Source organism: Suillus clintonianus (assembly GCF_016758775.1).
Source record: "Suillus clintonianus strain FC179 chromosome Unknown DEU56scaffold_98, whole genome shotgun sequence".
NCBI classification, from domain to species: Eukaryota; Fungi; Basidiomycota; class Agaricomycetes; order Boletales; family Suillaceae; genus Suillus; species Suillus clintonianus.
In genome coordinates, this window is record NW_024539322.1 from 117,962 (window position 1) to 138,377 (window position 20,416).

At 47.1% G+C, this 20,416-nt stretch overlaps 8 protein-coding genes across 8 annotated transcripts; 5 read left to right on the plus strand and 3 right to left on the minus strand.

Moving 5' to 3' along the window:
- Positions 1 to 106: 106 nt before the first annotated feature.
- On the plus strand, positions 107 to 799 carry DEU56DRAFT_917070 (uncharacterized protein; the record flags this gene model as incomplete). The annotated part of the gene is made up of 4 exons (XM_041357939.1): positions 107 to 344; positions 401 to 478; positions 526 to 576; positions 633 to 799. The coding sequence occupies 4 exons, from the start codon at positions 107 to 109 to the stop codon at positions 797 to 799; spliced, it is 534 nt and encodes a 177-aa protein (XP_041204029.1).
- Positions 800 to 3,891: 3,092 nt separating this feature from the next.
- Positions 3,892 to 4,566, plus strand: DEU56DRAFT_827562 (uncharacterized protein). Its single transcript, XM_041354398.1, has 3 exons — positions 3,892 to 4,203; positions 4,254 to 4,299; positions 4,362 to 4,566. The coding sequence occupies exons 1-3, from the start codon at positions 4,043 to 4,045 to the stop codon at positions 4,431 to 4,433; spliced, it is 279 nt and encodes a 92-aa protein (XP_041204030.1). The 5' UTR covers positions 3,892 to 4,042; the 3' UTR covers positions 4,434 to 4,566.
- Positions 4,567 to 5,199: 633 nt separating this feature from the next.
- DEU56DRAFT_596763 (uncharacterized protein) lies at positions 5,200 to 6,592 on the minus strand. The gene is made up of 5 exons (XM_041347002.1): positions 6,443 to 6,592; positions 6,245 to 6,379; positions 5,933 to 6,185; positions 5,821 to 5,872; positions 5,200 to 5,762 (listed from the first exon to the last, which is right to left on the minus strand). The coding sequence occupies exons 1-5, from the start codon at positions 6,483 to 6,485 to the stop codon at positions 5,568 to 5,570; spliced, it is 678 nt and encodes a 225-aa protein (XP_041204031.1). The 5' UTR covers positions 6,486 to 6,592; the 3' UTR covers positions 5,200 to 5,567.
- A 426-nt stretch (positions 6,593 to 7,018) lies between these two features.
- DEU56DRAFT_596716 (YIF1-domain-containing protein) lies at positions 7,019 to 8,295 on the minus strand. Its single transcript, XM_041347001.1, has 4 exons — positions 7,707 to 8,295; positions 7,445 to 7,658; positions 7,301 to 7,397; positions 7,019 to 7,253 (listed from the first exon to the last, which is right to left on the minus strand). Exons 1-4 carry the CDS (start codon positions 8,266 to 8,268, stop codon positions 7,107 to 7,109), a joined length of 1,020 nt encoding a protein of 339 aa, XP_041204032.1. The 5' UTR covers positions 8,269 to 8,295; the 3' UTR covers positions 7,019 to 7,106.
- Positions 8,296 to 8,358: 63 nt separating this feature from the next.
- Positions 8,359 to 10,460, plus strand: DEU56DRAFT_827573 (sphingolipid C9-methyltransferase). Its single transcript, XM_041354399.1, has 8 exons — positions 8,359 to 8,824; positions 8,877 to 9,029; positions 9,079 to 9,100; positions 9,148 to 9,511; positions 9,558 to 9,682; positions 9,730 to 9,907; positions 9,975 to 10,171; positions 10,232 to 10,460. Exons 1-8 carry the CDS (start codon positions 8,419 to 8,421, stop codon positions 10,242 to 10,244), a joined length of 1,458 nt encoding a protein of 485 aa, XP_041204033.1. The 5' UTR covers positions 8,359 to 8,418; the 3' UTR covers positions 10,245 to 10,460.
- Positions 10,461 to 10,772: 312 nt separating this feature from the next.
- On the minus strand, positions 10,773 to 12,221 carry DEU56DRAFT_893188 (membrane bound O-acyl transferase family-domain-containing protein; the record flags this gene model as incomplete). The annotated part of the gene is made up of 2 exons (XM_041356342.1): positions 10,773 to 11,913; positions 11,970 to 12,221. 2 exons carry the CDS (start codon positions 12,219 to 12,221, stop codon positions 10,891 to 10,893), a joined length of 1,275 nt encoding a protein of 424 aa, XP_041204034.1. The 3' UTR covers positions 10,773 to 10,890.
- A 3,567-nt stretch (positions 12,222 to 15,788) lies between these two features.
- DEU56DRAFT_873320 (uncharacterized protein) lies at positions 15,789 to 17,009 on the plus strand (the record flags this gene model as incomplete). The annotated part of the gene is made up of 4 exons (XM_041355853.1): positions 15,789 to 15,944; positions 15,999 to 16,154; positions 16,203 to 16,567; positions 16,619 to 17,009. 4 exons carry the CDS (start codon positions 15,789 to 15,791, stop codon positions 17,007 to 17,009), a joined length of 1,068 nt encoding a protein of 355 aa, XP_041204035.1.
- A 1,346-nt stretch (positions 17,010 to 18,355) lies between these two features.
- On the plus strand, positions 18,356 to 19,088 carry DEU56DRAFT_744696 (uncharacterized protein; the record flags this gene model as incomplete). Its single annotated transcript, XM_041349097.1, has 2 exons — positions 18,356 to 18,443; positions 18,490 to 19,088. Coding segments are annotated over 2 exons (687 nt in total), but the record flags the coding sequence as incomplete, so codon positions are not given.
- Positions 19,089 to 20,416: the final 1,328 nt, after the last annotated feature.

The window sequence follows — 20,416 nt, forward strand, 5'->3', positions numbered from 1 at the left end:
TTTTTTTCCCAGTACTGTACAGTTAATAACCACTGCACATCTGGACGTTTTGAGTAAGAACCACCTGCAAGAACGGACCACTTTGATCCCGATGCCTCCCACAGTCATGTCCGACGACGACGACATAGCGCCTATCACCGCCCGTTCCAGACGCACGATCATACCTTCTTCTCGCCTCGTTGATTCAAACAACAGCGCGACTCCAGAACTCACCAGTCACAAACATATTCAACAAACAGTCCAGCCAGCAAAGACATGTCCCAAGCGCAGTGCAATGGATGCTGACTGGAGTCTGAGTTCTTCAGATGTCGAAGATTTAGATAGCAACAGCAAGCAAATGAAAGGTGTGTAAATGAACGTTTTTGGTTTTTGTTCACATGTATTTTTGCTCGTATCACAGGTAAACGCCTTCGACGATCAGGCGAGTCATCATTCGCAGATGACACACATTCTATCGTGTCATTAGATTCCCGCATAGGTATGTTTTAATCATTCTTTCTATTTGCTACTACTGACCATATCTAGAAGGTCTTAATGATACGTCTGATGGCCTCGATGCTACAAACACAATTGATGGTATGTATTTTTAGTATTCTCCTGTACCTACTGACTACTGACAAGTTCGAGCGCAGGTAACATCACGCCTGTTGACGACGTCGATCTTTTGCAAGATGTCAATGTCCAGGATATTTCTGAAGCCACCACAGTTCGTCGAGAGGACAAGAGCCGTGACGTTGGCGCGTTTTTTGGTAAATCCTATACTCACAAGTCCAAGGATGGCAAGACTCGCAACGTGTGAGATTGTGATCTATGCAAGTGAGTACTCGCTCTCGCACATTGTAATTTTATTTCACTTATATGTTGCAGAAAAAGCGGATGACCACACCAGTTTGTTAACGACACCTCGACATGTCGTCGTCATCTGGCCTACTTACATGCGGTACATGAATCTGTTCTAACTTATTCAATGTGCTAATTTCAATACATGCTAGCCTGCATATCATACATGGTGCACGAAGAACACATTTACCTCAATGCTGCCAAAAGATGTTAAGGATCGAAAGAATGCTGCCGCTGTTGCTAATGCAGTGCAGGGGAGTCTCGACAACCATCTCCGCGAGCTCAATCCCACCGAACAGGTTCTTCCATACTCCGACAAACTCTTTCGTGAGGCTGCAATCGAGTGGCTTGCATCTACCAACCAGGTATGTTTGTTCCTCGACACGACAATGTCATATTACTGACATAATTCTCAGCCCATTCAAGCAGTCGAACATCCGAGCTTCAAGAAAATGGTCGACATCGCTTCATGTGCAACAATGGGTGTTATTGTGCCCAACCGAAAGACGACTCGATGCGAGATTATTAACATGTTCAAGCAGCAGTTGACAAAATTGAGGGAACGGTTGAATGTAGGTTTTGTTGACTGATTAAATTTAAGTGTCTGCTGATGTTTTATAGAGCAAACTCGTGACAGGCGCTGTCAATCTGACGTGTGATGCATAGCAGGCTGAGAATGTCGAGGCCTATTTTGCCGTTACTGGGCATTGGATCAAGGAGCCGTCAGTTGGTGTCTGGGAAGTTCAAAGTGCTGTGATCGGGTTCACCCCTCTCAATAATGCTCATAATGGTGCACGACTGGGACAGGCACTGTTCAAGGTTGTTGATCGAGTAGGAATTGCCCACAAGGTTTGTTTTTTTGAAGCGAAATTGTTCGTGTTTACATTTTTAACAGATTGGCTATGTCACATGTGACAATGCCTCGAATAACAATACAATGCTCGACGAGTTTGCCCTTCGACTTCGACTCAAGGCTCGTGATGGCAAGACTTTCATACCAAAGAAACACCACATCAGGTTTGGTTTTCACTATGTATACTATTCAGATATTCACATTGTGACAGGTGTCTTGCCCATGTTATCCATCTCGCCACTCGTGCCCTGATATCAACATACAGCAAGGCCGCATATTATGATCCTGCACAAGGTGAACTTGCTATTCACATTGAGGATGGCCGACGGGACGAGATAGGTCTCATTCGTGCTATTTCTGTCAAGGTGGTGTACTAACAGTTGCCTACTACTATGTAATGACTGACAATTTACTAGGAACGTTCCTCTGCATCCCGAAAGCAGCTTTTCAAAGATATTCAGGCCCGTCCACCAAATGAGGGTGTTACCTCGGTCCAGCTTCTTCTCGACATGCCTGTTCGTTGGTCATCCACATATGTGATGTTGGACCGAGCCGAGAAGAAGAAGCATGTAAGTTTATTGAGTTTGTGTTTTGAACCAGTATTAAAATAATGTCATTTAGTTTGTTGATACCTTTGTTTACGAACTTGGGAAGAAGGAGACGAACCTCATGAAACGGGCGAAGATTGACGCACTCAAGCTCGAGCCTGATGAATGGGAACGTGTCAAATTATTCGTGAACTTGCTCGCGGTCTGTCCCTTGGTTATATTTTCTCTTCGTCACTCAGTGATCAAGTCAAACAGCATGCAGACAATGCACAACAAGCCTTCTCTTCTGACACTGGACCCTCCCTTCATCTTGCCCTCCCAGCTCTCGAAGGCCTTCACAAGGCTTGGGTGTCTCGTTCGAACAACCCCAAATATTCTCCTTTTCATGCTGGACTCACAGCTGCTACTGACAAGATCCAGGAATACTACAAGAAATCTGCAGAATCTGATGCCTATATCGTTGGCATGTGTACGTCAATATTTTCTACTGTCTAATCTTCTGCTCATACATGTTAAGTACTTGACTCGAACCACAAGGATGGTCATTTCAAGCGATTCTGGGGTAAGGCTTTACACCAGGAGGCTCTCCAGCATGCCGAAAAAATTGTGAGTCGAGATTTCCACTTGTAATTTTTATTTTTAAGTCTAGTCTGACATAATTATTGGTAGTTCAAGGAGCGCCATATCCAGATGTTTGGGGAGACAGAGGTTCTCGTGTCACCCAAGAAGATAGGGTCAGGGAAGTTGGCCAATATCCTTCGGGAGCTGTCAAGTGACGAGGGGGACAGTGATAGTGAGTTCGAGACCGAGGATCCTGTTGATCCCAAGGCACCTTGGATGCGAGAGTTCAACTTGTATCTTAACACCACTGAGACTGTCCCGAAAGACATGTCCAGTGGTGGGGGGTATGTGCTTGATTTCATATATGATGCCTTACTAAGTGAGTTCAACAGATCAATGCTCAGCGCTATCCTGTCTGGGCCTCATTGGCTCGTGACTATCTCTGCATTATGGCCTCCTCAGTTTCCAGTGAACGAGCCTTTTCAGCAGCTGGAATGACAATTACGAAGCGTCATAATCGCTTAAAGCCTGATGTGGTGGAGGCCCTTCAAGTTCTTCGCTTTATGTTTCAGCGAGACTTGATTTTTCGTGAGCCTGCTCCTACTTCTGTTCTGGAGGCTGAGTTAGAGATGGAACTGGTTGGAGAGGGTGGTGATGTCTTGCTGTCAGATGAGTCTGATTTTGAAGTCTAGGTATTAGAATAGAAAAATATAGCTTTTTCACATTTTTATATCAGAAGCCCTGGCCCAGGCCTGAGCCCTCTGAAGCCAGGCCCAAGCCAGGGCTTTTAGGCCAGGCCAGGCCTGGCACATCACTAATTATATTGGTGTTCAGCATCTCCACCAATCGCATGAGTGCGCTACTGAATTTGTAAGGGTTCGTAAGTGTCCGTAAGTCGCGTAAGTCAAGTGTTCATTTCAGTGCATTTGCTGATGAGAGGGCCGTTGAATTAGACAAGTTATATAGTGCATGTAATCCATGACATTAAGACACATCCGGTTGCAGTACGACGATCAGCGCTATATAAAGCAAAAAAAAATTGTTAAATCATAAGTACGTCACATGATTATGTTACATAAATTCGGAAGCAGCAAAGCGAGCATCACCGAATAATGTTATGTGCGCGCTTGAAGCTGAGGCGAAGCGAAAATCTCGCAAATCGCGACGGCCCCAGTAATTTCAGCCTATAAAATACCATGGATGCCATGGCTTTGCGTCATACACCACAAAAAATCCCATAATGTTCACTTCCCGCTTCGTCGTCCTTGCCCTGCTCACCTTCCTCGCTGGCGCCAACGCGGGATGCGCAACGTGTGAAGAAACTTTGGAAGTTGACGGTGTAGCGGCCTACAAGCTAGTCAGCAGCTCCGTGGATTCCAAGAACGGGTTCACAGTTTGCAAGTACGTCCCACTCACATCTTCATTGAGCAAAGTGTCTGATGGCCTGGCAGCTACGCGGATAAGAAGGGTGGCAAGGTGGCCTGCGAGTATCATACGGTACGTGCTTTCTGTGTGCTGTGCAACTCATCGTCCTCGTTTGACACGTTTGCGGTCATCAGGACAGTGGCCTTTACGAGGGTGGGGATGACTTGTGTCCGCGTTTGTCAAGAATGGATACATATGGGTGTTGAGAAGGATGGCTCAACGGGAGGAATAATGTTGGTCTGCAACAGCTGAGCACATATAGTAGATTTCATCCGTTACGAGAATTCCCTTCATTAATGTCTTGCCTTGACCAACCTGCGATATTCAACCTTAGTGAGCATCTTGAGGCACTGGCATTCAGTGTTCCTCTCGGCCTCTCAGTGTATCAAATTCGGGCCAGTTCCTCAAGTCCATTTGTTCTGGGGGTGGAGATCAAGTATTTGTCAAGAACGAACTCTCACAGCATAACATCCTTTAGGAACAAAAATGTGATGCCCGTCGGTTTCTGGATGCGGGGTTGATCGATTTCCTCGTCGCAGTGCAAATTCAGACCCGCTATGATTGAGGATCATCCCCGCTATATATGATGCACTGAACTTCTTCACCATGGTACTAGTACTGTTGACACATTTTTTGTCAATGGCGCGCCCTGTCAATACCCATCTCAACACGAGATGGAAAAGTCCCACTGTCGAGGTATACAGTCCCTAATACGTTATTTGGCTATCCTTGTCTGTTCCACCTTGATGACAGGTGTATGTAGGCGGCCTCAAATGAATTGTGGATGTCCATCCTATCTTGCGGTTGGCGTTTCTCAGTTTTTGTCATGTTGAACACGTATAACACAGGAACTTGCACGATACTCCTTGATTTTAGATGAAGTTGGTATATGGCACACCTGGTTCTTCTTCGCAGTGTTATACTATGCGGATGCCATGGTGCCATTCTTGTGTCGAAATGTCGGATTGATTGGTTGGGCCCCGTTTGCTGAGCATCAGTATCAGGAGTGCAGCCAGGAGCAGAAAATATTAAGCTTCCAACTCGTCTGTGTATCAGTTGAAGTTCCGGTCATTGGAATCCTTAGCCCAGCGCGCGGCCTCGTCAACGAGGAGAGTACTTGCTTGTGTTTTGGGAATTCAACAAGTAATTTCATCCATCCTTGGTCGAGGGGGAAACAATTGCACAGCATATGTCAATTTTTGGCATCAGGTAGTATAACACCCTTTGAACGCAATTTGAACATGTCCATTTCACTGCTTCTACACCTCTTCCACCTCACGGGCGCACCACTGAACCCTTACCAAAGTACTCAACGCAGTACCTGCAAAGCCACTTCCGCGCTACACATCACTGCCAATCGACTCCCGTGAGCACTCCTGAAAAGCAATTGCAGTCATGGCAGTTCCTTCGTCGGAGTCGGCCAGAAGCTGGTAGTGATATACTCGAACGCTAAGGATGAGGCGTGGTCCAAGTACAAACAACTGCACGACGGTGACAATTTGGATGAAGCCCTCGTACAAGACAATTGAGTCATTCTATAGGTATAACGACAAGCGGTAAGAACCAGGTGAGTCAGTCACAGATTGTACTTACCATCATATTTTGGGATATGTTTCCGAGTTTGAGGGAGGAGGTAAGAGCAAAGCTAGTGCATGTCGAACTTTAGCACAATAAAAAGATGATCACAGTGAAATCATGAGCTCACGCTACAAAGTAAAGCACGTGCGTCTGTATTAACACTGTGAAACAATCCTTGATGTTCCATCCTCTCGGTTGCCGTTGTAGTTCACAAAAGTGTTTTATGACAATCCAGACTGCGAGGCACAAGGCGAGGACCTCCCATGCGAGTCCAGTCACGTACTCCAAATCACTGTCAATCATAATTGAGGCATCTCCATCCACAGGGAGGCTCAGGCACTGATATGTCACCGTGTAGGCGCCATTGAGGATAAACATCTCTGGGATACATTACATGAGCCTGGCGCGTTTCATTTTTTGATATGCAATCAAAGATTACCCCGAACATAAGTGCGATCTCCAAATGCGAGAAGAACTCCGGTTAGGAACATGAGAGCCAGGAAAGCTATAACGAGAAAGTTGAGCATCTTTCTGGATCCCTGATACATGGCGTGTAACCGGATGATCATCACGACTGTGCATGATAAGTTGTTTCAGTCAAATCACAACTATAGCAGTCTACAATTGAGGGACTCACTGCCCAGTATGAAAATGACGACGGCAGGTGTGCATTTCTGCATGAACCAAAGTATAGTGCCTGGAAAACAGTTGCTGACAAGCCCCGGACATAGAAGGAAAGACGGTCTTCTTTCTAGTATGTAGTCTGCCTAGCACAGGAGACCATAACCTAGTCACAAAGACCTGTTTATGAACGTGCACGCAAATTGGTATTGAATCTCTCCACTGACCGATATTATCGACAGGTCGTGTTCTATGAATGGCAACGAGACCTTGTCACTCACTAGACTCGTCAATTTGAGATCTCAAGCATACGTGGTAGTACTTATATGCCAGGCTGTTCACGAACCTACCGACGGCCCACGTGTCGGGCACAACAAATGTGGCGAATATACAAGAGTTGGGTGCCAACTCGACGTCGAGGGCGTCCGAGCTCCACCTGGTAATACCCGTTAGAGAAAAAACGTACCCCATCATCACGGCATCCGAGATGCATCATCGAGACGCGTTCTTCGCGATACGAGCGACTGCATTTAGATTCTGTAGACCTAACAACTCTCCCAAAGAAACTGACACGTACCCACCAGTACCAGTCTCATCACCATCAGCGCTCGCACAAACAAAGCATAGCAATTTCTACGATCATAGCGCGACAATTCGAGTATCGAAAGCACGCCAAACACTCACACCCTCACCAATATCCCCATGTACAAAACTTGCAACACAGCTTCCAGAAACAAGAACGTGATGCGTCGTTTTCTAGATGCGGGGTTTACAGTCCCTACGTTGGCGGGCGAGTCGGGTAGGACGACTGAACGGAGGGAGCGGAGCTGCGAGGGCGTCAGTGATAGGTTTATAGTATAAGGACGGGACGTACGATGAATAGTGCGTTTGCAGCAAACGCGTAGAGGAATACGAGCGCGTATACTGTTGGACCTAGGTTGAGGAGGCCGGCGAAGAGGGTGAGGATCACACTGATGAGAGTAAGCCATGAAGTAAAATAGAGAAGGTACGGACTCACCCGACAAACTTGTACCCGCCGTATGCGATCAAGTCGACCACCTGACCCGTACCTTGGACATTGAGGAGGTAACAGCCGCACTGGACGAAGAGAAAGTCGAGTAAGACTACGAGGAGTGCGCGGGTTGCGGATGCGCCGAGGATTGAAGGGTGGAATCGTTCTTGAAGGCCTGTTTGAAGTGCTGCTACGAGGATGTACGTGACCAGTGCCATGACTGTGCAAGGAATGAGAGGGGGGTGACATGAGCGGAGAAAAAACGCACGTGGTATGTATAGATCTGGACTGTTTATATCGTCGCGAGGAGGTTGCCATTCTGTGTGACCAGCCTCTGTGCGACGTACTTTTCTTGTCCAGGGTTTATGCCGCCAAGGGAAAATGATGAGCTGGAGTTTGTGCATCACATAGGAATTCGAAACGTTAAAATGGTGTTTAAGCATGGTGACTGGTATCATGCCGCCGAACTGTTCATGGTGAGCGAGGAAAGAGTAAAAAGAGATGGCACGAACATTCTTTTGTACGTAGTCTTGACCAGCAGCTACAGCGGTTTGACCGAGGTGCATTCCGAACTGAGCTGTGGTATCGTTCATGCCCCATGCAGCAAAGTCGGGAATGTGCTGAGTTTGTGGATTCGGAATTGGGACTGGTTGGAATGGAGGGGGATTGTATTGTTGTGGACGTGCAGCATATTGCTGGTTTGGGGGTGAGCTAGCAAAACGTTGATAGCCTTGCGGCGAGACTGGGGTCGAAGGTGGTTCTGGAATGAAAGCTGGGTGAGTTGGGACTGGGTGTTGAAGAGGAGGAGGAGATCGTGAATAGTAGGACATGGCGGGTGGTCTCGAGAGAGGGTGCTGCGTACTTAGTGCTATCGTGGTCACTTAAGCGCGTTTTCAGTACAAACAAATACAAACAAGTCATACAGAAAACATAAAAACTGAGACCTCTCTCTACTAACCACAGACCAACCAACGGCGAGGATGACGTTCACTCCAGTTCGTATAACGAACGTTCCTTCAATAAAAAATGCACCACTCCTTGGTTTAGCAGAAGGTAACGGTTACTTTTCAAATTTACAACTTGCTGCACTCGTCCTCGCCGTTCCATGGGTCATCAAACGCATCCTTCCCTTTGTGAACCGTGGCGGTCTCAAAACCTACCTCTTCCTCCTCGTCATCACAGGAATCCCGGTCACAGTCGGCTACTGGGCAGTAGCAAGCATCTATGGTCGTCGCAAGAACGTCAAAGTTCTCATGCCCGGTAAAGACCTCGAAGACTACATCACCATCCACGACCCTGAACTCAAGGAAAAATACCATGGCAACTCGAAAATCCCAATGCAGGTCTTCCATGACGCGTACTTTGAGGGCAAGATCGACTTTAACGGTAATTACCATTCTATTTTCACTCATCATTTTTCCTCACCCTACGCGTACAGGCGACGTGTTGGACATCCTTGAAGAACGTCACGACTGGGCCAAAATGGTCATGACTCCAGAACTGTTCAAATACGTCTTCACGAACCTCCTGCCCGAGGTCATTGTTCACTCCCAATCCCAAGACGAAGAACAGGTCCGCGACCACTACGACAGTAAGCATCCTTCTATTCGTCTCTTCACTCTGCTCATTCGACCGTGCAGGAGGCGATGATTTCTACTCATGGTATGTATTCCCTTCAGCCCATGTTGTTTTCTCCTCACACATCACAGGTTCCTCGGCCCACGCATGATCTACACCTCCGGCGTCATCTTAGATGCTAACAAAGACGCCTCCCTCGAAGAACTCCAGGACAACAAACTCCGTCTTGTTTGCTCAAAGCTAAACCTGAAACCCGAAGACCGCCTCCTCGACGTTGGCTGTGGCTGGGGAACCCTCGCAGCATACGCAGCCAAAAATTACAAATGCGACGTCACAGGTATCACCCTCGGTAAAAACCAAACCAAGTTCGGTAACGAGCGCATCAAGACAAACGGTGTCACTCCTGACAAGGCTCGTATTCTCTGCATGGACTACAGGGATATCCCAGGCGGCCCTGGACACTTCACCAAGATCGTCAGTCTCGAGATGGCAGAGGCAAGTCCTGTTTACTCGTCATATTTCCCTGCCTAACTTTCAACAGCACGTCGGAATCAGGCGCTACGGCTCGTTCATGCGTCAGATGTACGACCTCCTCGAAGACGATGGTATCTTTGTTCTCCAAGTCGCCGGTTGCCGTCCCCCGTGGCAATACGAGGATCTCATCTGGTGCGTTCCATAAGAGTTTTGCATCTATCGTGCCTAACGACGCGCAGGGGTCTCTTCATGAATAAATACATCTTCCCCGGCGCAGACGCCTCTTGCTCCCTTGGATGGGTCGTCAACCAAGTCGAAGCCGCCGGTTTCGAAGTCAAGAACATTGACGTTCTGGGTGTGCATTATAGCGCTACTATCTGGAGGTGGTACTTGAACTGGGTCGACAACAAGAAGAATGTGTGTCTTCTTATCTTATTATCATGTGTTCCCCATGCCCCGTACTGACATTGACACGTTCGTGTAGGTCGTAGACAAATACGGTGAACGGTGGTACCGCATCTGGGTCTTCTTCCTCGCCTATAGCACCATCATCTCCCGCCAAGGCAGCTTCAGCGTCTTCCAACTCACATTACACAAGAACCTGAACGCTTATCACCGTGTTTTGGGTGTGGAGAACCATTGGAGTTTGCAGGTGCGTGACGGGAGGGATGCTGAGATTAGGTGAGTGTTTCAGCCTGCCTTACTTTGTGGGACAGAACTGACACGCCCTTGAATTGGAAGCTTGGTGGAGTAATTGCACCTACCGTATTCTGAAAAATTACGTATGCATAGGCATGCACGGACGATGCGCGAGGCGCTATATACCATTTGCTTAATGTCGTTTTGGTCGTATCTAGAATATACCGACTTATTTGGAGTTTTTTGGCGTGGTGAACATTTGACTTGGAAGTTTTGTACGAGCGCTCATGGTGAGGTATGTTTAATGTGACGTCTGCTTCTATTGACACCACCACGATGGCATTTTCTGATACATGAATGCACTGGTTGGGACAAGGCGCATGTATTGAACAGGCTCCATGGTGGATCGCTTCATGTTTATATTAATACACACAGCGATTTAGAGTACGAGCTAGGCTCGGGACCAGCCTGTCTTATACACCACAGACAAACCAAGTGGCGAGTTCATGACATGATGGATGTTCAGACGTGTTGTCATCATACCTTGACAGCACCTACTAAGTACTTGTCTCCCATGGTCCGACCACAAGGGAAAAAAGGCAGTCGTTTCCTTTTAACCTAGTACTGCTTAGAGCAATCACACCCTAAGCCTTTGAATCATATTACGCGGAGACCATACACAAGCTCTAGATCTATCCATACCATCCATACAAGTCATCCTTATATATACAACGATGCGATCGACGTTGTGTCGGTAATCTCTATCTCAGAGAATCAAGTAAATTGAGACAATGTTTTAAAAAGTGGGCAAGCAAGATTGTCGGTCTGTAATCGTCGGGGAAGGACTTGGACCCAATCAAACCAACTTTGCCCCATGCATCAATCATGAAGCTACCCCAAAAGACTACCCAAATCCAAGTCCACAGCAAGCCCAAAATTCCACCGACGCGTGTGCCCGTACACCTCTTCCACACGCCCTCAAGAATTAGACCGATGGCCTGCATGAAAAAGAACCCAAAAACAACAACAGGGTAACCACCTCGTCCCATTGCCTTCAATCCAAGATAGTGCAGAGCGCCTGAGACGAGGAATGCGCCCATCACCCCCCCAGCGCGACCAAGCAGGTATGACAACGGCCGAGCACCGACCGATATGAAGCACTGCCGGAATAATTGGTGCCACCCGTGACCCCAAAAACTGGTCAGCGATGTCGAGAGCCACGGAGCATCAAACAAGGGCGGCCATTGAGACGGTGTCTGTCTGAATAACAAGACGAACTCGATGGCATGTATCTGATACACCAAGTCAATCACGAAATATGCTGTCCAGCCAGAGAGGATCGTAACGATGGCAGACCGGGTATAGCGAGTGAGGGGTGGAAGTGATGCGTCAAATATTGTACCCCCTTCAACTGATCCAAATGTTTCCGGAGAAAAGTCGCGAGTGGCTCCAGAGGTGGCATCAAATGCAAGCATATAGAACAGTAGCTTCGCGAGGGTGCTAAGCAGGAACTCTAATGTTGACTGTGTTTCGTGGCTGCTCTTTGGAATGCGCAGGCCTTCCGCCCAGTCCCACCCAATCCCGCGAAGGTTAACTGAAAGATCCCATGCGTTCCAGATAGCGGTAAACAGTGGGGTATCATCAACATCAGTCAACTGGTTGCTTGTGTTGCCTGATGAGGTATTATTGTTGGATATCTTGTTCGGTTGCAAAGCGATCCGTTTATATGGATTTTTTGCGAAGGCCCAAGCGGTCGATCGCATCGAAACGGTGAACATGGCGAGCTGAGTTGTAAAACTTGGATGAGACCTTGGCTCCTCATGACATTCAGTCCACTCACAACTAAGCCTTGGTTGAGGAAACGGTAGTTGGGGATGCCAAAAGAAAAATCGAGCGATGAGCCAGCTCGATATGCGCACAGCAAAGCGATTGGAAGCAGTGCAAATCGTGTCGTTGCAGTGCGATTTCGTTGAACCAACACGCCCATTGCAAAGTACGAGACTAATGCTGGCAAGAAAAAAGTCGCAAAAGTCGACGCGGACAACGCAACTCTCTCCTCGGGTACATGCAGCCTATTATCGAGGCTGACCATGCTGAGAGCTTCTGTTAATGACAAACTGTTATGACTCGTATGACAGATGCGGCGTACTCTGTAATGTTGAACTAAGCTCGTCCAGTGAACTGTATGGATGTGCTGGACAGCAACTGCGGGCAATACATCACTGCGGCTTCATTAATCATTAATAGGTCACCGAACCGTAGTAGACAAATGGAGATAGTTGCCTCGTACACTGACGTAAAGTGAACAGGTTGTATATTTACGATGCTGATTCTTTGTTTCAGGTCTTTCATTGACAGGCTGCCATCCTGAGCAAGGCGCTCGATGATCCATCGGTCATCACTGTCGTCTGGCGTATGTGGCTCCTAGACGACTCCGTGAAGTACCCTGTCACGACTGCGATGGACTGTATCCACAATTGATACGCTGCACACCTCGCACTTTCAATCTCAGAGCCCGCGTCTGGTACAAAAACTCGCCGACTTGGGCGCATCTTGTGAGTATTGTCATCAGTGACCAATTTGAATAAACGTCACATCTCAAGCACTCGCCATTCGCTGATAGTCATAGATCCGATGCAAGCGTGATAAGAACCGGCTTGAGAATGGCCTATTCGACAGCTCTGCAAAAACTGCGTGTTCAAGCATTCCGCGCGACACTGCTTTGGAGTTGTTATAAGTAGTCCACCAAGTTCACTGCTCACCAACGCAACCCCTTGAATATGACACTAATCTCAAACGATCCAAGATGGTGGCCGTTAATCACCTTTTCCCTTGTTAACAGCTACTCTACAGGTTCGTTGACGAGATGTTGGTGATATTCTCATTCGATCATTGATTATGATTTCGTAGTTGCATCCTGTATTGTAATGATTTATGATTGGGGTGAGCATAATACATGTCATCGTAAAATTACTGATGTCCTTATCGTACTCTCTAGTACTAACATCTGGACAGGAGGTAGGTTGCCATTGTCGGAGCAGCCATCTCACCGCGAATATTTTTATAGTTCGAACTGGTCTGGGTGAGTACAGTCCCATATCAAAATGGATAATACAATCAATGCAGGGCAGACACGACGCTGGTCCCTCACCACCGTTCTATATCTCAGTGTGCGTGCATTATCTTATAATCGCCATTGACGAGCTGTGCAGACTTGCAGAATGTTCTAGGTGCGCTGCCTTGGAGTATTGTACTGTGTGTACGTGTTCATGGCTAGTAAATTGGCAACGTGCTAATAAACCATCTCTCACGAGCAGCATAATTATAATGGGAATGTTTTCTCGCAAACACTGTGTTCGCTGTTCTGACCGGCGGAATGCAGCGAATATGCCGTCAGTCTCGATGACAGATGCGGTGAGTACTCCGCATCGAACCTTACCAATCCGAACTAACCAACTGCACCTCTACGTAGGGGTGAGTAAGATTCTTAACTAGCTCGTGGGTTAAACATAATGACCGCAACAGCTGCAAGTTTGTTTGAAGAATCTCCGAGGCTCGTCAGTAACCGGTTTTTGCAGGCACTATCATTTCGTGGGTAGGAAGCTGGGTGTCTGTCGTCACGTTTGTCATACTGGGTGGTGAGCTCCTCAGCTGCAGTAGCTCTGATTTGACTGAAATATCATGCAAGTCGTCATGATCATTCGGCTACATGCCATGTACCTGGGGTCCAGAAAGATGCTCATATTCTTGGTTGTAAACTGCCTGGCACTCACGATCGCAGCAGGGGTGACCCTCGCAATACAAGATCAAGATGTTCGAGGTGGTAAGCTTTAATTATGCTAGGCCAACTTTAAGCGTGCCAGGTTTATGAGACAAATTTCAGAGGAGTTCATCCTCTCTGGTAACTATTACTGCGAGTCCTACTACCTGGATGGAAATGCCCCACTTTTGATTGGCAGGGATTGGATATACGTCTGTGGGCTCGCATGGGAGGTCCTCACCTTGTGTCTTGCAGTCTGGATTGTCATAAAACACTACCGTGAACTGCAACCACAATCGAGATGGTCCGTCAGGGACTGCTTTGCGGTGCTAATCAAGACACACGTGTTTTACTTTGGAGCGTGAGCTCGCAATTTGAATGTCATGCCATTTTTCTGCTGAAGCTCCTCATGTGCTAGCTTTGCGGTTGTCTCTTCCTTGGGACTCGGCACCCTGTCCCCAAATCTGTCGGTACGCATAATCTGTCACTGTTTGGATCACCTGACCGTCACCGCTTATGTTACTACTTAGTAATATTAGCACATATGCTACGACGTTCCTAATTAGAGGGAAAAGTCTACCACACAAGACTTCAGCGATTTCCGCAGCATTTACCAGTGACTTGTAAGGTATTTTCTTGCCGGCTATATACCCAGCTATACCCGGTGTATAGCCGGGTGGCTATTATTATGCTTATGTACTAATCAGCAGCCGGCAATTCCCGTCAGGTCTCCGCACCGTCTCCCACGACCTACCAACATGCGAGCTCATCGTCGTCGACGATGAGCTCGCTTATATGGCTCATATTTATGCCTTTTTCAAGCGCTTTTTTTGCCTCTGTGCATGGGAGCCTGTCTGCCTTATCTCCACCAGCAATATCCGGCTTTAATTCACATTTTTAACGGTCTATGGAATGTAAGGTATGTTCATGTTCTGGGGCAAGCTTACTAAGCTTTTTCCTAGTCATCTCTAGTGCTGCCGCGGTCGAGCTCATCGTTGTCAGCACCTGACAACGACGAGCTCAAATTCCCACAATGATCATGTGATCTATGTCACATGCAAAGCAAAGGCTTGCCGCTCCACCATCACCTCATCTCCACCCCACTGTTGACAATGGGGAAGCAGCCCACTCTCCGTTCAACATCATGCCGTGTGACTATGACAGTCCTCCGTAGCTCTGGTCTACATACTTCTTCAGCTGGACTCACTCGTATTCGCCGTGATCACCTTGAAGCTGAATGCTTGAGAGAACAACAAGCCCGTGGTAAGCCGTACTCTTGGTCCTTGTCCTTGTCCTTGCATTTACTTTCTTCCCCTCACCTGTCTCCAGATCAGCGCCTTTTGCTTGCCGCTGAGGCTGCTATTGAAACAGGAACTGTGTTTGATGCCGACAACTTCCATGACACCTTGCAGGACAATTTCGATTCCACAGCGCACAATTTCAAAGACTATGACAGTGATACCAGTACCAGGAGCGATAGCAGTGGGGCCAGACCACTCCGATCAACTGAAGAGAATCTTTTCTCTTCATATGGACTCCTGCGATTGAACACCAGGTAAGTAATATTTTACAGTTGATTTCAGACCATCACACTCATTTTTTTACAGCTGTAATCGACGCCGTAACGACCAGCGCACACAGGAGGCACGCAATGCAAATATGCATGCAGCCTGGAGTGCTCAGATACGAGCGCTCGCGGATGCCTATCTTCATTGGAAACATGGCCCTCGCAACAACACAAATGCAGAGGGCCGTCAACCAGTACACCACTTCCACGTCAGCAAGATTGATGTGTTCGGTATGTACTCCAAGTTATTTCATTATGATCAATAGGTCTTACACAGTATAGATTATCATCCAGTTTGTGAGATTGCGCAAAATCACGAGGAAACAGCCAACATGGCATTATTGCAAGTTGGCCTCCTTGGGTGCTCTCCTACGACTCCAACAGTTGTGATCACTCTACAATGTCTCGAACTTTACCATCAGCTTCGACGTCGACAGTCGTCATTCAGTATCCAGGCCTTCATGAAAGTATTATGTGCATTACACAACGTATGTCACACCACTCCTGATTATGATACTATATCGGCTCACTGTTTAGTTTAGGTCACATATATCAAATCATTCCGTGAACAATTTGCAATTGCTTTTGATGTCTATCTTGCTATCATTCGCGAGGTTCAATCACGCATTGATGTGGCGCTCAGCCGATCTGACCCTGACTGGCGGCTTCGCAACAGCTGCCCTGCATGTACCTTCAAGGTGAATAGTATGAGTGCCCTCTTTTTCATGTCTGAATTCGTTTGACAGCAACCTGACGAAGTTGCCTTATTTCCCGCATCTCTCAGGGCTATGGACGGCAACAATTCTGCGAAACGAATGGACAATGTAGGCTTCACTGACCGCCGAATTTATCCAAGTAGGTATATGATCGTGTCTTCTGACGTGGATAGATTTAAAGATGACGTATGCTTACGTCCTGGTGAACGGAGTGCTGCCAATCAGCCCGACCAACTGAACAATTCTCTTACTTGCACAGATAATTGGCAAGCAGCAAATTCTGCGTCTGGGAGCGAGAACACCGTCCGCGTATTCGAGCAGACGGGAATATTTTTATCTGCATGTCGCCATGGAATTATTCAGACTCTTACAGAAATGAGGCGCAGTGGAGAGCTGTACATTTTTTATTTTTATTTACGTTATCAAGTCTTCATTGCTTCTACTAGGGCAAAGTACCCACTGGCAACAATTAATAAACTAATTGATGTGTTTGGCGACCACCTTGGCATTGGTAGCGACATCGGATGTAGTCTCAGGAAAACGGTTGCTGCAAGCTCGATTCGAGAGAAAGCTGCTGATCATCATCTTATCCTTGCCGTCAATGCATTTCATGGCCACGCGCACAATCGCAAGTGCCAGCTGCAACATCACCCTCTTTACCTTCATGGATTTGGGCTTGAGGACTTGGAAACATGCGAGCGTGTGTTCGCAGCCTCTAACGCTGCAGCGCCACTTATACGTCATGCTTCGCATTTCCATTACGTTCAGTTCCTGGAGCTTCATTTCGACCAGTGGGATATCGATAAGTACCTTGAACTTAGTAAGTGCGCCACTTAGTATGATAATTTCGGGTCATTCAATCATTTGATTTAGGCCGGTTTATTCTGAATAATTACAAAGCAAGCGCTAACTGTGATTTCCGACTACACCAAGGGAACTCGAAGCTTATCACGCAACATTCCCTGGGGGAGGGGACTTGATTTTGAAAGTTGGATTGTGGAAGAATTCGCTATCTGGAAGCCGTGGCCGTGAAGCCTGCACAGGATGCTACTGCAGGTCGAGTAGTTGAAGCGCTCGAGAAGCTCGAGAAGTGCCAGTGAGTCATTTTTTTTAACTTTGCATGATAAATCATGAATGTGTTCCAGGGCCGCTTTTGAAGCTTCACATAACAGTCAATTTATGTCATACACGCTGTAGAGAGTAATATCTCTACAGGCTCGTATCCCCTCATTTGTACATCGACCTCATCCCTATCCCAACACATGCATAGTTCTATAGAGACGCACACTACACGCGCGACCCTCCACAGTGTTCCGCAACCTTCCGCAACATGCGCGACGACCCGCGACATTGCGCACCCTTCCGCAGCCCAGCGCTAAGTTTGGTATACCCTCCCATGTCCTGTCCTGTATGTCCGGTACCATTGGTGCGTACTCTCACTGTCATCTCCGTCTCTGACCACATCCAGGGTCTTTTACATAGTGTTACATACTTATCCGCTTCCTTACGCGCTTCCGCACAGCCTATCCGCTTCCCTTACGTTTCATTACCCTGAGAGCGCGCGTAGCGACTTACATATCTAGTAGACTCAGAGGATTTCGGACTTACTTACTTTTCCCTTACTTGGACTCACTATCAGTTTTCTGTCTAGTCGCGCTTAGAGCGCTAATATCATTACAGCTTTTGTCTATCTTCTTCTTTGTCTTGTGAAGCCTCGTTCCCCATCCAAGGGAGAGTTCCTACTATCCTCCGCCACTCTTCTCCTATCGCGCACGTACCACACGCGTTCCGCGTGTTCATCACATCAGCCTTGCACCTTCGCGCACTTTCCAACTTGAGCCTTTCTCTTGATCCCTCTCATTATTTAGGGAGATTGACTCAGTAGCATCCCCTAAGGGACGATTCTACTAGCTCGCCTCTCGAGGTAGATATTCTTGTGACTCCCCGGAGTTCGCATCTCTATTTCCTCACCCACAACGCCCTCTTCATTTACGCAAGACTCGGGCCTTAGTCAAGACACTTTGCATGCGACAAAGCAAGGACATGCAGCTCGACGTGCTGCCGAGCGACGCCTGCAAGTCCAGATAAGTGTTGTCGAGGATATCGAAGATCGAATGAGTGTAGTCACACGATGGTCCCCTCAGTCTCAGGAGTATATCAAAACACTGGAATACAGCTGAAAGCATCAATTTATTCGTGCTATCAAAGATCTTGAAGGTCTCGTTGTGCAACGCATGTTCGAGCTATCTAAGGCAAATCTTGCATCCACAGGTATCTATCAGTCTTCATGTATATTTTGCCACTCATGTGATTCTAGGCTACAAACTTCGGAAACAGATCTCCAAAGCCATCATGAAGTGTTCTGGTGCGATCCGATCAGCGCTCGACAAATACAACAAGCTCGCTCTCCCTCAAAACCCCCAACGGCCTACCCTTCAATACAGTGAGGTCATGTCTTGTGTGGCTCTCGGTGAGTTCGAGATTCTCAAGTGCTCACGCCATGACATACTTGCAAAGCCATGGAGCAAAGGCATCCATCACGAGATGACGAATAAGTATTTCAAAATCATTCGCGCGCAGGAAGAAATAACTCGACTGAATGTTGAAATACAACGCCTGCAGGCATGGGTTGACATGGAGGATTCTGATATTGAACGGGCGGCTACAGAACTCGATTCGACGGATACGCGACTTGCTGCGGAGTTGTGGTTACTGTACCATCGTCAACACCGGATTAACGATGTGCATCGCAACTGCCTTGCACACATATATAGCTTACCAGGTTACACCGGTTCTATCCCCTTGCAAGTGAACACAGTGGTCGCTGGCAGTGAGAATGAGGAGGAATATGATCCAATGTTAGAAGGCGAGGCGTCGGCCGGTTTGAGTCCTGTATTCAGCAGCATTTCACAGTGATTGTCTAGTTGTAGCATGATGTTGCTTTGACAATGTACAAGAACTCGATTGGTTTCTGAAGGTGTGAACTTGGTGTATGGTTTTTAGATATATGTTCTATGTAAAGCGCGCTATGCATTCATCCAGGCGTTCAAGGTAAAGACATATGACCATTACGAAGGAGTTACTGCCGTATCTCCAAAAGTCTTTTGAGTTGGAAGATGTGGAAGTCTTCTGTTGAGGAGGTTTTTTGCCAAGAGAGGTTGATCATGTTGTGTTTCACGCACACTATCGTAGAGTCCTCCAAACCTGGAAGCCCCGCCTTCGAGTATCGCAACCGTCTAGAGCTCTCTCGATCTGTTCTCACAATACCATCACACTTGTAATACTTACAGAGTATCACAACGTATATAGAGCTTCTCAATTCGTTCTCACAATACCATCACACTTGTACTTACAGAGTATCGCAATGTATATAGAGCTTCTCGATTTTCTCACAATACCATCACACTTGTATTACATGTAAAGAGTATCGCAACGTATAGAGCTTCTGATTCATTCTCACAATACCAATATTCATCATACTTGTACTTACAGGTCAATTGTACTTTCATCACAGTAGCTAACAACACAATTAACAAGGCTTATCTGCTCTTCGTGTTGTATGACGTGAAAAGTATGTTTACGACGATCTATAGATCTCAAGGATTGTCGGCGCTATTATCACGTACAAAAAGATGGAAGGCGAGGATGTTTGAGTCTCACGAGGTCTCGCAGGTACTACTAACTTCCAAATGCTTGATACTCATACTCAGGCTGCGATCAAAGCCAAGATGGTTGTCTGCCTCGACCAATTCATCGGCTACAATACTTAGATCTTGCTTTCTCTAACGACGACACAAGCTTATTGGTAAGTCATTTTTTTCTACATAATCATCACAATTCTTATGCAAAGCTAGCGCGACTACCTCGCAATCCAATTTCATGCGACATTTGACTTCGCATACCCACCACCTAAAAGAATTCATATTCATAAAGGAAAGCGAGGCAAGCCACAAGACGTTCTCACTGTTCAATCACCGGATATCACACTGCTCGCTACTTCATCCCATCCACCTGTTCCTGCTATTGCAGACGCTATCACTGGAATCTCCAAGATACTCCAAGATCAAGTCTTACCTGGGGTTCGCGATGAGCTTTTCAATGGTTGTTGGACAGCTGTGAAGATACCGCCTCATCTTCAGCAAAAGAGTAAGTGATCCGCGCTGGATCTTTAACTGAATCTTATTTCTCACTCAATACCGGCACCCAAGTCTAACTCTTGGTGCCATTGCTCAGGCCACAACTTC